The sequence below is a fragment of the Eptatretus burgeri genome, chromosome 2, assembly GCF_056783735.1.
Source record: "Eptatretus burgeri isolate ZD-2024b chromosome 2, Ebu_testis_v1, whole genome shotgun sequence".
NCBI classification, from domain to species: Eukaryota; Metazoa; Chordata; class Myxini; order Myxiniformes; family Myxinidae; genus Eptatretus; species Eptatretus burgeri.
Window position 1 is genome coordinate 3,496,780 of NC_140962.1, and position 13,977 is coordinate 3,510,756.

A 13,977-nucleotide genomic window follows, 5' to 3' on the forward strand; every position below is an offset into this window, starting at 1 on the left:
TTTTTAAAGGTTTCAATGCGATTTTCCCAAAAGTTGACGAAGTCGGCCATTTTGACACTACCGGTCAAGTGATCCCCATGACTTCCACAAAATAATTAACATCCCTATCCTACCATAATGTTGCAACCCAAATTTGTTGGCATTCTGACAGGTTGGTCGAGAGAAGAAGATTTTGGAAAGAATTTCCGTGGCGACCATTTTGACAGACTTCCAGTCACGTTATCAGCATGGCCTCCGCAATTTAACATTAGGACCGTGTCCTAATGTTGTGACCCAAATTTGGTGGGATTCTGAGTGGTGGGTTTGGAGAAGAAGATTTTGAAGGAATTTACACAATTTCCACAAAAATTGACCAAGTCAGCCATTTTGACGCACTTCCGGTTCAAGAGCAGGTTGCGGGTCACCAAACATGTTCTGAAAATGTATCAATATGATTATATGTGCATTAAATAGTTCGATGCAAACTATTGTGGTTGCCTAACTATTGGGATAATTAATAAAATTTAACTCCGAAGTTATTTCTCGAGGCTGTTGAAAAAAACAGCCGCATGTCCATATATGGATGGTGACGTCACGTTCTCCAAAACAAAGTGGACGCTCACTCACTTATTGAAGAAGTGTCCAGTTGAGCAGGCCGTTCTTTCACTTTTTTGAGCTTGCAACTGTATATATTATCCTTTTTTAAATTTTGAATTATTGTAGAACAAAGTTATTTGGATATTTGTACATCATGCCTTGTACGTGTGTCGTCATGTTTTGCGAAATGGCTGGAAAACGGGTAATCGCTCCCATCAATTCCCGAAGGAATCAAACATTCGGTGGCAGTGGATAAGATTCATACAAATAATACGGGCGAATTTTCCCTGCCTTTTAAACTTTTAAACAATATCTTTGTGGGAAAAAGCGCTGCGGCCTAACATCTAGTCAAGGCGCCCTTGGCCCTGCGCGCCATCGAACATAAACCTTATAAAATATCGGAATTTTACAAACTTCACAACTACCGAGTGTTAAGCATCCTAAGCGACTGCAAAAACCGAAAACAGAATTTGAATTGACTTTAAAACGAACCCGCAACGTCGATCGAAGCAAAAGTCTCAATTCACCACAGGAATTCACGGCATTATTTAAAATTATTTTGTCAAAGTCATAAAACCGTAATATTCAGCCATTCACGAACAATCTTTACATAATCCGACAGCTTACCAAGTCAGGCATGTGATGACAACCTTTATTGGGATGAAAAATTATTTTTTAAACCTCATCTTTGTGGAAAAAGCGCCGCGGCCTAGATCTAGCCAAGGCGCCCGCGGCCATACGCGCCAGGCGCCCTCAACTTGAAACATTCATAATTCGACGAATAAAATCTCAAATTGCACAAAACTTACCTTATTCTTGCGAGCTCACATTCCCTGTTCGTGGGTGAACAATCCAACGCTTGGCGAATTCTGCTTCGTAATGATAGGAAGAGCCGACATCGAAGGATCAAAAAGCGACGTCACTATTGACGCTTGGCCGCCACAAGCCAGTTGTCCCTGTGGTAACTTTTCTGACACCTCTTGCTTAAAACCCAAAAAGTCAAAAGGATCGCGAGGCCACGCTTTCACGGTCTGTATTCGTAATGAAAATCAAGATCAAGCGAGCTTTCGCCTTTCTGCTCCACGGGAGGTTTCCGTCCTCCCTGAGCTGGCAGTCAGTCCTTCCACTTGTACACGAAATAGGCCGTTTTCTGGCACTTGTAAGTGGCTCAAATTTATATGGCTCAGGGCCAGAAACTCCAAAGTATAAATTCCCATCGTCCTCCGACTTGTCCTCGGCAATATCGGAATGAAAGCACTCAATTTCATTGCCGCTGAAATCACTCTCTGATTCGCATCTCGCCATTGTTCACACGCTGTTTCCGAATGTTCACGAAGTTTTCGGAGAACGTGACGTCAAAGCATCTTCGGTAACTTCCGGACTGTTTTTCGATCAGTGACAAAAGTTTTGACTTAAAAGTTAATTTTAGCATATTTTGAGTTTCACATGTAAGAAAATAATTGCCCAACAATTATTAATGTGCTTACAACCTTCGAATCACGCAAAGTCATCAGCAACCCAAAACCTGCTCTTTAACCTTCTTCAGCCAACTTTCTCATCTGATAACATTCACTGGTGGACATTAAAGATTCCCTGATATTTGCTTTAAATTAGAGTGTACAGTGCTGAGAGAAAGTCGACATCCCCTTTCAAAATTTTTACCTTTTGTTGCCTTATAGCCTGGAATTAAATTGCATTAAATCAGACTTTTTCCACCTTTATTTGCACATCGTACTCCACAACTTCCGAGTGAAAAACAAATTCCACAAATTTCAGAAAATTAATTGAACCTACAAAACTAGAATATTGTTACGGCTGTGGAAATTCGCAGAACACCATAAAGGTCTTTAGTTAGTTATGCCGATAAGTGCGTGTTCAGTTAGATTTCCCCACCATTGTTTAATGGAAATTATTCGTGTTGACAGGGCTGTGAATCTTGAGGTAGCTGTTTTTCTTTGCTATCGTTATTTTGGACCAACCGCTTCACAACAACCACCTCCACCACAAACATCTCTCTCAACAAACCACGCCATCCTCACCACTTCGCCAGCAACCGTTAACATCTCCGCACCACAAACATCGCCTCACCTTCATCTCCGAAACGACGCCATCTTTGCGCCAGTAGCGGCGAGATCCGATCAAACGGCATTGCTGCAGGCGGAGGCAAGGGTTCTCTCGCCGTGCAGCGCCGATGATTTCCACAACGTCCGCTTTCCGCTCAAAGGTCGGAGGTCAGAGGTGAAAGTGCGGAGATCAGATCTCGTCTCACCAGCCCTATAAAAGGCCACGCAGAGCGCCAGTTCAACCAGTCTGGACGGAGTCTGGAGGGGGTCTGGAAGAGAGTCGAGTCGATCTGAGGGAGAAGCGGTCGGGATCTGGAGCGGTGTGAGGAGCGGAGCTCGAGTCCAGTGGAAGCCCGGGTTTGCCGAGGAGACGGAGCGGGGAACACATCAGGCCGGCCGTGCCACACATAACGGCACGTTCGTGTGGGACGTGGAGAGGTTACCAGCCAGCAGCGAACGGTCCGAGGTGATCGGGCTTCGGGACAGTCCAAGCAGCGCGAGGGACGGACAGGCTCTTAAAAAGAGCATCAACTCGGAAAAAGCATAAGGCCCGTTCGTTCCTCTGAGGCGTTGCCAGCTGGGCCCGAATCACCGGGCCGTCAGACGAGGCCTGGGCCGGACCGCGGTTACGCTAGCTGCCGTGGGGAAGGAGTGTCGTGGGTCGCCCCAGCGAGGAAGGTAACCTGCATGGTCTCGTGGGACTCGTTTGGTCTGCCAAGTCCCGTGCCATAAAGGCCTATGGGCCCAGCCTGACCCCCTTGTCTATGAGGGTGGTCTTTTCTTTGTTTCTTTGTGTGAATGATGTGGTGCCGAGTCCCGACAAGTAGAACTGTTAAGTGCCTGTGAATAATAACCATAGTCGGTTGTAGTGTTTTTACCTTGTTTGTCTTGTCCCCTTCCCCCAATGATTGCATGGCTGTATATGTGCATCTGTGTAAAATAATAAATGTACTTGTGTGAATGTTAACCTGTTCATCGTGTTTTTTTCCCCCAAATTGAAATGCTATCTTGCTTTCGGAATACTAGTTGGTTTTTGAATACCGATCATAGAATCGGGTCCGGCAAGGTCTGGCGATAATACCCGCTCGGTTCTCCCAGAACGGAATGAACCGCTTTAGCGGTACGGTCCCTCGGTATCGGTTCGTGTCCAAACAGCCTTCGCCGAGGTACGGTCCCTCGGTAGGTTACCCGCGCGAATAATTAGGTATATCGATATTCGGCGATTGACCCTGTCGTGCGCGGGTAGAATACGGACTGGGCTGTGGTGAGATTAAAAACCCACCCATGACTGGTTTCTGGCATTGTTCCAGAAAGTCACGACTGAATTGTCCGTTCGGTGGGCGAGCGGCCGTTATTAGTTAACGCCGTCACTTGCACGCCGGGCGGGAATAGATTCGTAACAATATATTGGTTGGATAAGTGTCCACCCCCCTTATAGTAGAAATTCTAAACTAGAGGGGCACTCGGTAGAGCGCGTACCTCTGTCACGTAATGCTTGATCCACGGGAACATATCGGGCCCAATACATTTTTGAAATATCATGCTACATATCGTTTTTGGCCCTATCTCTCAATGGTGAAGAATCACTTTAGAAATTAAATAACCCTCGTATCCAGATCTGGATTCGGATCTTCACCAAAATCGAATCCATTTGGCCTTGCTACACATCCAACATGTCCACCAAGTTTATCATGCTACATCTCGGTTTAGCACTATCTCTCAATGGTGAAGAATCACTAAAAAAATTATCAGATCCAGATCCGGATTCGGATCTTCACCAAAATTGAAGAAATTCTTTGTCACACACACACACAACGTGTGCACCAAGTTTCGTCCAAATCTGTCCACAACTTTTTGAGATATCCTGCACACAAACAAACAAGAAGACGACGTCGTACAGAGCACGATACGTGCAAAATCCATAAAGAAATTTTAACCTCAAAAATAATTGGTGGTTGAATTGAATGACCAAATCTGCAACTCCTCTTCAAATTTCAAGTGAATCGAATGAAAATTGACAATTTTAGAAATTCGGCCTGTGTTGACCTTTTGGCCAATCTGGACCTCCAAAATAATTGGTGGTTGAATTCAGTGACCTGATATGCAAATCATCTTCAAATTTCACGTCAATGGGATGAAAATTGAGGATTTTAGAAAATTTGGCTCAAATTGGCCTATTGGCCAAATTTAACGAAACTTCAATGGGGGACCGTCGCAGGTCGGTGCCATTAATCCCTGAAAATTTCAGAATGATCAGTTGAGCGGTGTGGGCTGGAGGCAAGCGGACAAACACAAAAAAAAAAACACAAAAAAATAAAAATAAAAAAAAACACACACAAACAAACAGAGGCGATCAACATACTCGTCCAAATTTTTTTTTTTTTGGTGAAGTAACAAACAGACAGAATAACAAAACCGACTAACCAATATACTTGAAAAATCTTTGATTTTGCGAGTAACAAACAGACAGAAAGGGGTGAAAACATAACCTCCTTCACCTTCGGTGGCGGAGGTAATAAGCTCAGGTGTCACCAACCACCTTAAAATCAGACACCTAGTTAATTGGCCTCCACCTGTGTTAAATTGTAGAGATTCTGATTATTTCAGAATAAAATCAGCTGTTCCTGTGAGTTTTCTCTGCTGTGTAGTGTATTCCACAGCAAAGACTCAACCATGAGCACCAAGGAGATTTCAAAAGTCCTCTGGGATAAAGTTGTGGAAAGGCACAGATCAGGGGATGGGTATAAAAATATTTCAAAGGCCTTGAATATCCCTTGGAGCACAGTCAGGGCAATCATTAAGAAGTGAAAGGTATATGGTACCACCAAGACCCTGACTAGATCAGGCCGTCCCTCCAAATTGCATGACCAAGCAAGGAGGAGACTGATCAGAGACCAAGAGTCCAATGGCAACTTTGAAAGATGTGCATGCCTTTATGGCAAAGACTGGTCTCTGTGAGCACGTAACAACAATATCTCAAGCACTCCACAAGTCTGGCCTGTACGGAAGCATGGCAAGAAGGCAGTCATTACACAAAAAAGCCCACCTTGAGTCCCATTTGAGGTTTGTAAAAACCCACTCCGGATATTCTGAAGCCATGTGGCAAAAAGTTTTGTGGTCTGATGAAACCAAGATGGAACTTTTTGGCCTAAATGCAAAACTAATTAGATTTGGCACAAACCCAACACAGCATATCACCCAAAGAAAAGCAACCCTCATGTGAAGCATGATGGTGGCAGCATCATGTTATGGGGGATGTCTCTCATCAGCAAGGACTGGGACACTTGTCAAGATAGAAGGGAAAATGGATGGAGCAAAATACAGAAAAAAAATCCAAGAGGACAACCTGCTGCCCTCTGCAAGAAAGCTGAAATTGGGATGGATGTTCACCTTTCAGCATGACAACGACCTAAAGCACAGAGCCAAAGCTACACTGGAGTGGCTAAGGAACAAAAAGATTAATGTCCTTGAGTAGCCCAGTCAGAGCTCCGACCTAAATCCAATGGAAAATCTGTGTCATGACTTGAAGATTGCTGTCTATCAACGGTCCCCACGTAACTTGACTGATCTTGAACAATTTTGTACAGAAGAATGGACAAATGTTGCCCAATCAAGGTGTGCAAAGTTGGGAGAGACCTATCCCAACAGACTCACAGCTGTAATTGCTGTCAAAGGTGCTTCCACCAAGTGTTAACTAGGGGGGGGGATGGACACTTATCCAACCAAGGTTTTCTAGTTATGTATTTTTAATGAATTTTCTGAAATTTGTAGAATTTGTTTTTCACTTGGAAGTTGTGGGTCATGATGTGTAAATACAGATGGAAAAAGTCTGTTTTAATACAATTTCATTCCAGGCTATAAGGCAAGAAAATGTGAAAAAAATTTTTTAGGGAGGTGTAGACATTCTTTAGGCACTGTAACATTGAGTACCAATACCATGGCCAGATTCTAAATTCCTGCACTGATTTACATGGGGCAGTACATCACGAACAAAGCCACACCTGTACAAATTAAACAACCAGCATCCAGGTGCTGCCAGCCTTGTACAGAATGATGATGATGATGATGATGATGATGATGATGATGATGATTGTTTTTTTTTCTCCTCCCAAAACCCACCCACCAGCAAAGGAGTATTTCATTTGTGACCATCAGCGATCATCATTCTATTACATTTCGTCATTGAGCAGGCGATGCAAGCCTCAAGCATTCCCTTGTGAATCATACAGTGCATACAAACAGGGACTTTGTCTCAACTGTACAGAAGTCCAGGGATTAACTCACTGCCCTCAACCTGGTGAGCTTATTGCTGTGGAGACTTATGTACCACGATTCTTTACCTCTTGGATGGCCCTTCTCAAACCACGAATCTGTCAGAACTACAAAATGACATAAGCATCATTATCAAATGACTCATAACAAGTAAAAAGTTGCAGTATTTGCATTACCAAACTGGAGAATGTACAAAAGAACAAAACATAATTTGTTGTTGTAATTGTTTCAGTTTATAATTCTTCCTTTTCTAAGGAGTCGTGATTAGGTACATCACAACTTTGCAAGGTGGTCAGCCACACCGTTGAGTGACTCACCGACACTGCTACTCGTTTGGCACTGAACTCTTAATTGTAACTCCAAGAAGCTGCTGCACGTGCAGCAATCACACTGTTAAACTATCGTGGCCAATGGGCTCCTCCTCCTCCTTTGTATGTAGCACATGGCTGTGGGTAGTGCCCTCAGCCCTTATTACCAGTAGACCGGAACTCATTTTTCTGACCTCGGAAGGATGATAGGCCGAGTCAACCCCACCCTGGTATTAATTCAACGAATGACAGGAGCTCAAACTCAGGATCCTGAGATCCCAAGCCACTAAGAGATCCCTAACCAGCTAAGCCAACACCAGGTTTCAGCCAATGGGCTAAAGCAGGTTGAGGGGAGTTGTGAACTGAAAGCAGGAAAATTTAATTCTACCAACCCATTCTCCATCGTACCAACAACCCAATACTAAAAGAGACACTGCCAATTGTATCTTCAATTCTGTATGTATTTCCATCATAAAATGTGTGTGTGTGTGTGTGTGTGTGTGTGTGTGTGTGTGTGTGTGTGTGTGTGTGTGTGTGTGTGTGTGTGTGTGTGTGTGTGTGTGTGTGTGTGTGTGTGTGTACACAGACCAAAGTTAATATTGCACCCCAAATGGCTTTAAGAAAAGTTTAACAAAGTTGCAAATTGTAACCACAACATTTTTGCATCTACAAGGTGAGTCATAAGTCCCAGGACATGGTTTTGGTTGCTCTTACAAGATTTGTTTATTCCATCTATTCATAGTTTTCGTTTTTTTTTTTTTTCCAGATAATCCAAGTAATCCATTAAATCAAAATGGCAGACACCAGCCCATTGACAGTGGAAGAGAGGCTGGTAGCAGTGTTGTGGTACCATGAGAGGAGAAACACAAACAAGACGATGAAACAGGTACAAGATGACTTCAAGGAGCGTTTTGGAAAGCCAGAAATCTTCATCTTTGGGGAAAAAGGGCCGCTGTAAACAGGCTCGTGTTTGCCATCTTGGTTTAATGGATTACTTGTGTTATCGAAGAAAAAAAAACCCCAGTATAAATGGATGGTATAAACAAATCTTCTCCAATAAGCTGTGTCCATCATGATGAGACCATCTGGAATTTGGAACTTTTAAGACAAAAAAATAGTGTTTTAAGAGTGTCCTGCATGAAGTAGTTCATGGACATTTCGATTTCTTATTTCAACTTCTTGATGCATTGGAAGTTATGGTTTTTTTCATGTGCTATTCTTACTGATGTTTTGATCCTTCTATCTTTGTCATATTTTTGTATATTTTGACCTGTTTTTATGTCCCACATCTTTAAGTGGTATTTTCTAATTTTTTTTTATGGTTTTATGACCCATTTGGCTTTGTATCCACCGACTGTATTTCATGTTCATATGTCCTCTCTTTCTCTTTCTCATTATGTCATGGTCCCTTCCTCCAACTATGTAGAAAAAAAAAGCATGTGGAGTTGCACCTTACATAATTTCACATCACCATCCCTCCCTTTGTTTGCATTCTTTTTCGCATTGCCATCCCTACAACCTGTTGCATTTTTGAAAATGTTTTTTCATACTTGTAAAATAATCCACTCTCATCAAGACAAGAATGCATTCATTAAAACAAAAAAAATTAATTGAGGATTTTTGATCAGTCTTACATGCTTATATACTTTCATTCGGTTCCTCACGGAATTTAGAAGTTACATGCTTACCTGCTTATTCCATCCAGGTTACCATATAGAGTGGCTCAAGATGCCAATCCAGTTCTCCAATGTGAAAGCTTACATGGACACAGGAAAAGAAGAACCATTTTGCGGTGTGCACATTTAACATTACACATCATAATCATAGATATGTCACAAGTGGCTCATTCTCTGAAACTAGTGCATCCAAATGCAATGAGGTAGGTATCATCCTATATTAAATAGGGCAATTCTCAGTGTGTGTATGTGTGTGTGCGTGTGTATGTTTGTATGTGTGTGTACATCTGAAAATCATAGAAAAAAACAGGGCTGGGCCAATCTCCACCATACATTGCATACATGTTGGTAGTACCCAGATCAGGTCATGGCCACAACTCCCCCCCCCCTCCCCTCTCCCAAAGCCCCGCAAGCAGGTGTTTCTAGTATAGTAAACCCTTAAATATCATGGGGGTAATCTTCCTGGTAAATGCTATGATATTCAAAACTGCGAGAGTTAAAACCAAGTGCTGATGGGAATAAGGGGGTTAGGTTCCTGGACTACGAAAAAATACAGAGGAAGGTGAACAGCCAAAAAATGAACACATCACAATTGAAATAAACATGTAAAATAAATATAAATTGCTTTATGATGAAGCCTCTGGCTGTGTTTAAGCAGATTAAAAGTTCAGAATTGATTAAACTTTCCCCCTCTTCCCCACCATTCCTCCCCTGTTAATATCTTAAATTGGGCCATTCACATGTTCTTGAGGCCCTTGACACAACAATGAAAAATGCTGATGCTGATCCTATGCAGCTAGTCTGGATGTAATTGGCCCAAAATGTAGGAGTAGCGCGACAAACAAACACATAAACACCTGTCAGTGAATTTTAGTAAGGATTATGTTTTCATACTGATATACGTATTTGCCTGTAAAAAAAAAAAACTTAACGCAACATCTACTGATTGTGTGTAGCAATATCGCTTAAGTTTTTTTTTCTTCTGCAGAGGACAAACTTGAGAGTAGCATGTAGCTATCAAAATGGATCCACATGAGCATTTTGGCCGAGTATGTGAAATGGTGAAAGATTCATATAAAGGTGATTTGTATAAAGAGTCAAATTTATGATAATAATAATAAAACTATCTCTCAACTCTCCTAGCTTCACCATACCTGGTGAGAATGAGCCAGCAAGTCTCCAAATGGATCCACCTCCAGATGAGGATGGTTACCACTGAAGGTCTCACAGGCCTCACCACATTTGAAAGGTTGAATTGTCTTTTTATTTCGCTTCTCCTTACTGCCGGCCATGTGACACAGTTTTATAAAATTTGGCACAATGTATTATTATGTGGAAGGTGGGAGGGATCCATAGCTGTACTGTGGTAAGTGTAGTATAGTCCGTGCGTTTCAAGTTGGTTAGATTGCCATGTAACAGGGATGAATCACAGTCAGTCGTTTGTTACACATGATGCTGAGGAGGCAGTACATGTAATTTGTAGACAGGGTAAACAGATTAATTAGGAATGTGTAATTACCTCTTGTTTGTGAGTGGGGCTAGGTGAGGACGTCCCACCGCAGAGGCGCACACGTCACATGTGCGACTAGGCTGATTACAATCTCTAGCCAGTGTGTGCCAGCCATGGCAGCGCAGTGTAGTGGGCTATGGAGCTAAAAATAGCAATGTACATATATTTTATGGGGGTCACCCCATAGGTGGCACCCCAGAGGAGGAAGAGGACTCCACCCAGGAGGAGGAAGAGAACCACCAGCAGGAGAAATGAGAGAGCCTCGAGGTGGAAGGAGGACAAGCAAGTGGTGCACAGAGGAGCTGGAGAAGTAGAGATTGTTGTGCTTTGCTCTGCAGAAGTTTTGGGATGGACCCAAGATCTTTTGGGATAGATCACCCTGCCTTTCGAGAGAGCAAGAAAGACCTCAGACAGGAGAGCTCCACATGCATGGAGTGCAAAGAATCACTTTGATGAGGAAGAAGTGCTGACCAGGAGGTCTCATTGGGAAAAGGACAAAGGACCACGAGGCCTGGTTGAAGACCAAGTCGTTGCTGGCCCTGCTCATGGCTGTTTTACTTCGTCTTTGGACACCACCGTCAATAGCTCTCGTCTTGCTCCTGGTTTCTAAAGTGGGCTGCAGAGTCCTGCATCTATCCTGCGCATCGTAGACAAAGGGAATTCCCACCTGCATTATTGTCTTGTTGTACAAATGTGATCTGTGGAACACAGTGGGTTCAGTTTTGAGCTTTTATTTCTCACCATTGTATACAAGTTTGCATATTCCCATTGTCGACATTATGTCTTTTGACTCATTTGGTTTGTTCCATTTGTGATAGCGTATTCTAGATCCTCTTCCCTGTACTTTGCTTTTCAAATAAACCCTTTAAAAGGTAAGAAAATGTGTTTCAGCCATCTGCTTTTTGCGCAAGTCTGCCGTTGATTTTTGGATCATTTGGGCGACCTTGGGGAATGGTAAAATAGAGTAATAACTGAAGACAGGGCCATTAAAGACCGTTTGGATTATCTCTCGGGATGAAAGGTACCGGCTCTGAGAAATCCTGTATTAACAGAAATCCAGCTTCCCCCTCATCCCACTCCGTCTCAGCTTCCCCCTTGTCCCACTCCGTCTTAGCTTCCCCCTTGTCCCACTCCATCTCAGCTTCCCCCTTGTCCCACTCAATCTCAGCTTCCCTCTTGTCCCACTCCCCCTCAGCTTCCCCCTTGTCCCACTCCGTCTTAGCTTCCCCCTTGTCCCACTCCATCTCAGCTTCCCTCTTGTCCCACTCCATCTCAGCTTCCCCCTTGTCCCACTCAATCTCAGCTTCCCTCTTGTCCCACTCCCCCTCAGCTTCCCCCTTGTCCCACTCCGTCTTAGCTTCCCCCTTGTCCCACTCCATCTCAGCTCCCCTCTGCCTACTCCACCTCCCGGCTTCCCCCACCACAGACCCTCCCAGCTTCCCCTCTGTTTCTTACCCTCCCAGCTTCTACCCCTACCCCGCACCCTTCCAGCTTCCAACCCACTAGGAACTTTGTCCCCGCCTCGTACTCTCCCAACTTCGCCCCCACCCCATGCCCTCTCATCTTCATCCCAGCCCTGCAGCTTCCATTACCCACTGCCAGCACACTCCACCTCATCCACTTTACTTGCTATTTCACACATTCCTGCACCATCCCAGCTGCTCCTCCTCCCCTATCCCTAACTGTGTGGAACTTAAACATCCAAGGCCTCCACTCCAACCGATAAAGCTTCTGATAAACTGGACATTTGTTTCACAGTATCCATCCGCTCAGAGGACGTCCCAGACTCCTTATTGTATTTCCCTGACTATTGTCTCCTCCGGTTTGATCGTCCTGAAACCCGTCCTGGTGGTAGAGTCACGCTGCACATCAAGAACTCCATTTCTCACTCAGTGTGTACTGCTCTTAAACCTCCCAAACCCCAGGAATACCTTTCGCTACGACTTCCATTTACATTTCTCTCTCAGATGACACGGACCAATTTTTAACCACTCGTCGTAACTGTCTCTTGTTCATATGTGGGGATTCCATTTGTCACCATGCCAATTGGCTGGGTTTTGATACCTCTCTCACCAGCCATTATGTGACTCCATGGCACTGACTCGATCTGTCCACTTTCCCACCCAGATGTCCGTCAATGGCAAATCCTCCCTTCTGGATTTGGTTATGACCAACTTCCCCACAAATTGCTCCCCTTCTTCCTCTGATCCAATTGGTTAATCCGATCATATGCTTATGTGAGTCAACTTCGATCTAGCTTTTCTCAGATATGCGAGTCTGGTAGTTCACTCAAGCAAACTGGCAGGGATTGCAAGGAGACATCGCACTTCAGGACGGGTCTCCTATATTTACGATCCCTGATATTAACTCAGCCTGGGAATTATTGGACAGAAACTTGCTCTCCCTGATGCACATATTCATCTCATCTCATCTTCAGTTACCACACCCACGGTTCACCGAATACTGTGGTGAGGCAGTTACCTTGAAACAACTTACCTCCTCTTCCTTCAATGGAAATCTGACCAAAGGCAACTTCAGATCATTCCACAAAGTCCACAACCTGTGTTTGTCTACCTTCAGGAGAGCCAGAAAACAACATGTGTCCAATCTCAAGATTTAATTTTCAAACTTGTCTTCCTCGAAAACCTGGTGGCACCTTGTTAAGTCTGTCTCTGGTGTGTGCTTCCCTTCCCTCCCTTCTCTCTCCTGAAATAGCACCACAGCCAATTCCGCTCATGAGAAGGCCGAATGCTGTGTTTGCTTTAATATCTTGTGTTCCTAACCCTTCTGTCTGCCTGTCTCTCTCCCCCTCTCTCTGTTTGTCTCTGTCTGGAAATCAGTCGATTGCTTATAAGTTAAGGGTATAACTTCAAATGTAATAGGTTTTGTAAGTACTTACCATACATAACACTGGGGAACAATTTTTTTTTCTTATTATCTGTTGCATGAGATTTTTCAACTTATTCTATGTATTTTTTCAATGCTGATTTCAAATCTGAAATCGGTTTTCCTCTCCATGCTCTAGTTTTCATGCAATTTGAAACTTGCGATTTTCACAAAAAAGGACACCCATTGCTATTTACACTTGGGATAACTTGAGAACTCGGGGTGCGATTTCGGACTTTAGTGGAAACATACGATGCCTAAACTGCTAAATAACTAGAGACCATATTCGTTTTGCTAATGATTTGCTAACGATTTATTTGACATCAATTTTCTTTATCTCTATTGATATTTATTTATGTTTATTGATATATATTCTTTAACTTTATGTTTTTCTTTGTTTCAGATCTGATCATGGCTTCTTCAATAAGACATAAATGTGTAAATAATCCTGATGCATTCTGTAATGTATGTGGCTGCTCCACACTACTTCGTCAAAAGCGCAATATAACATCGTTTGTAAGGTGTGCCTATAAAGCCTATTTTGATGTTCCCCTCGGCGACCAAGACAAGAAATGGGCTCCTCATATTGTATGTCATAATTGCGAGGAACTGCTTCGTGACTGGACAAAAGGAAAACGAAAGGGTCTGCCTTTTGGGGTTCCCATGGTTTGGCGAGAACCCAAGGA

At 43.4% G+C, this 13,977-nt stretch overlaps 1 protein-coding gene across 5 annotated transcripts in view; it reads left to right on the top strand.

The window, feature by feature from the left end:
• The window catches only part of LOC147031276 (lipase member H-like), a 75,665-nt gene that overhangs the window by 51,919 nt on the left and 9,769 nt on the right, over positions 1-13,977 (top strand). For 3 of the 5 annotated variants that reach the window (XR_015052653.1, XM_085860994.1, XM_085860974.1), the window contains exons 8-10: positions 6,766-6,936; positions 8,925-9,011; positions 10,039-10,144. Coding sequence is in view for 4 of the 5 variants with exons in the window: in XM_085860994.1 (XP_085717120.1) it covers positions 6,766-6,936; positions 8,925-9,011; positions 10,039-10,144 (364 nt within the window). In the remaining variant the exon portion in view is untranslated. Of the gene's footprint in view, positions 1-6,765; positions 6,937-8,924; positions 9,012-10,038; positions 10,145-10,592; positions 11,287-13,694 lie in introns of those variants that run through there. The other 2 variants (XM_085861005.1, XM_085860987.1) reach the window with 2 other exon arrangements.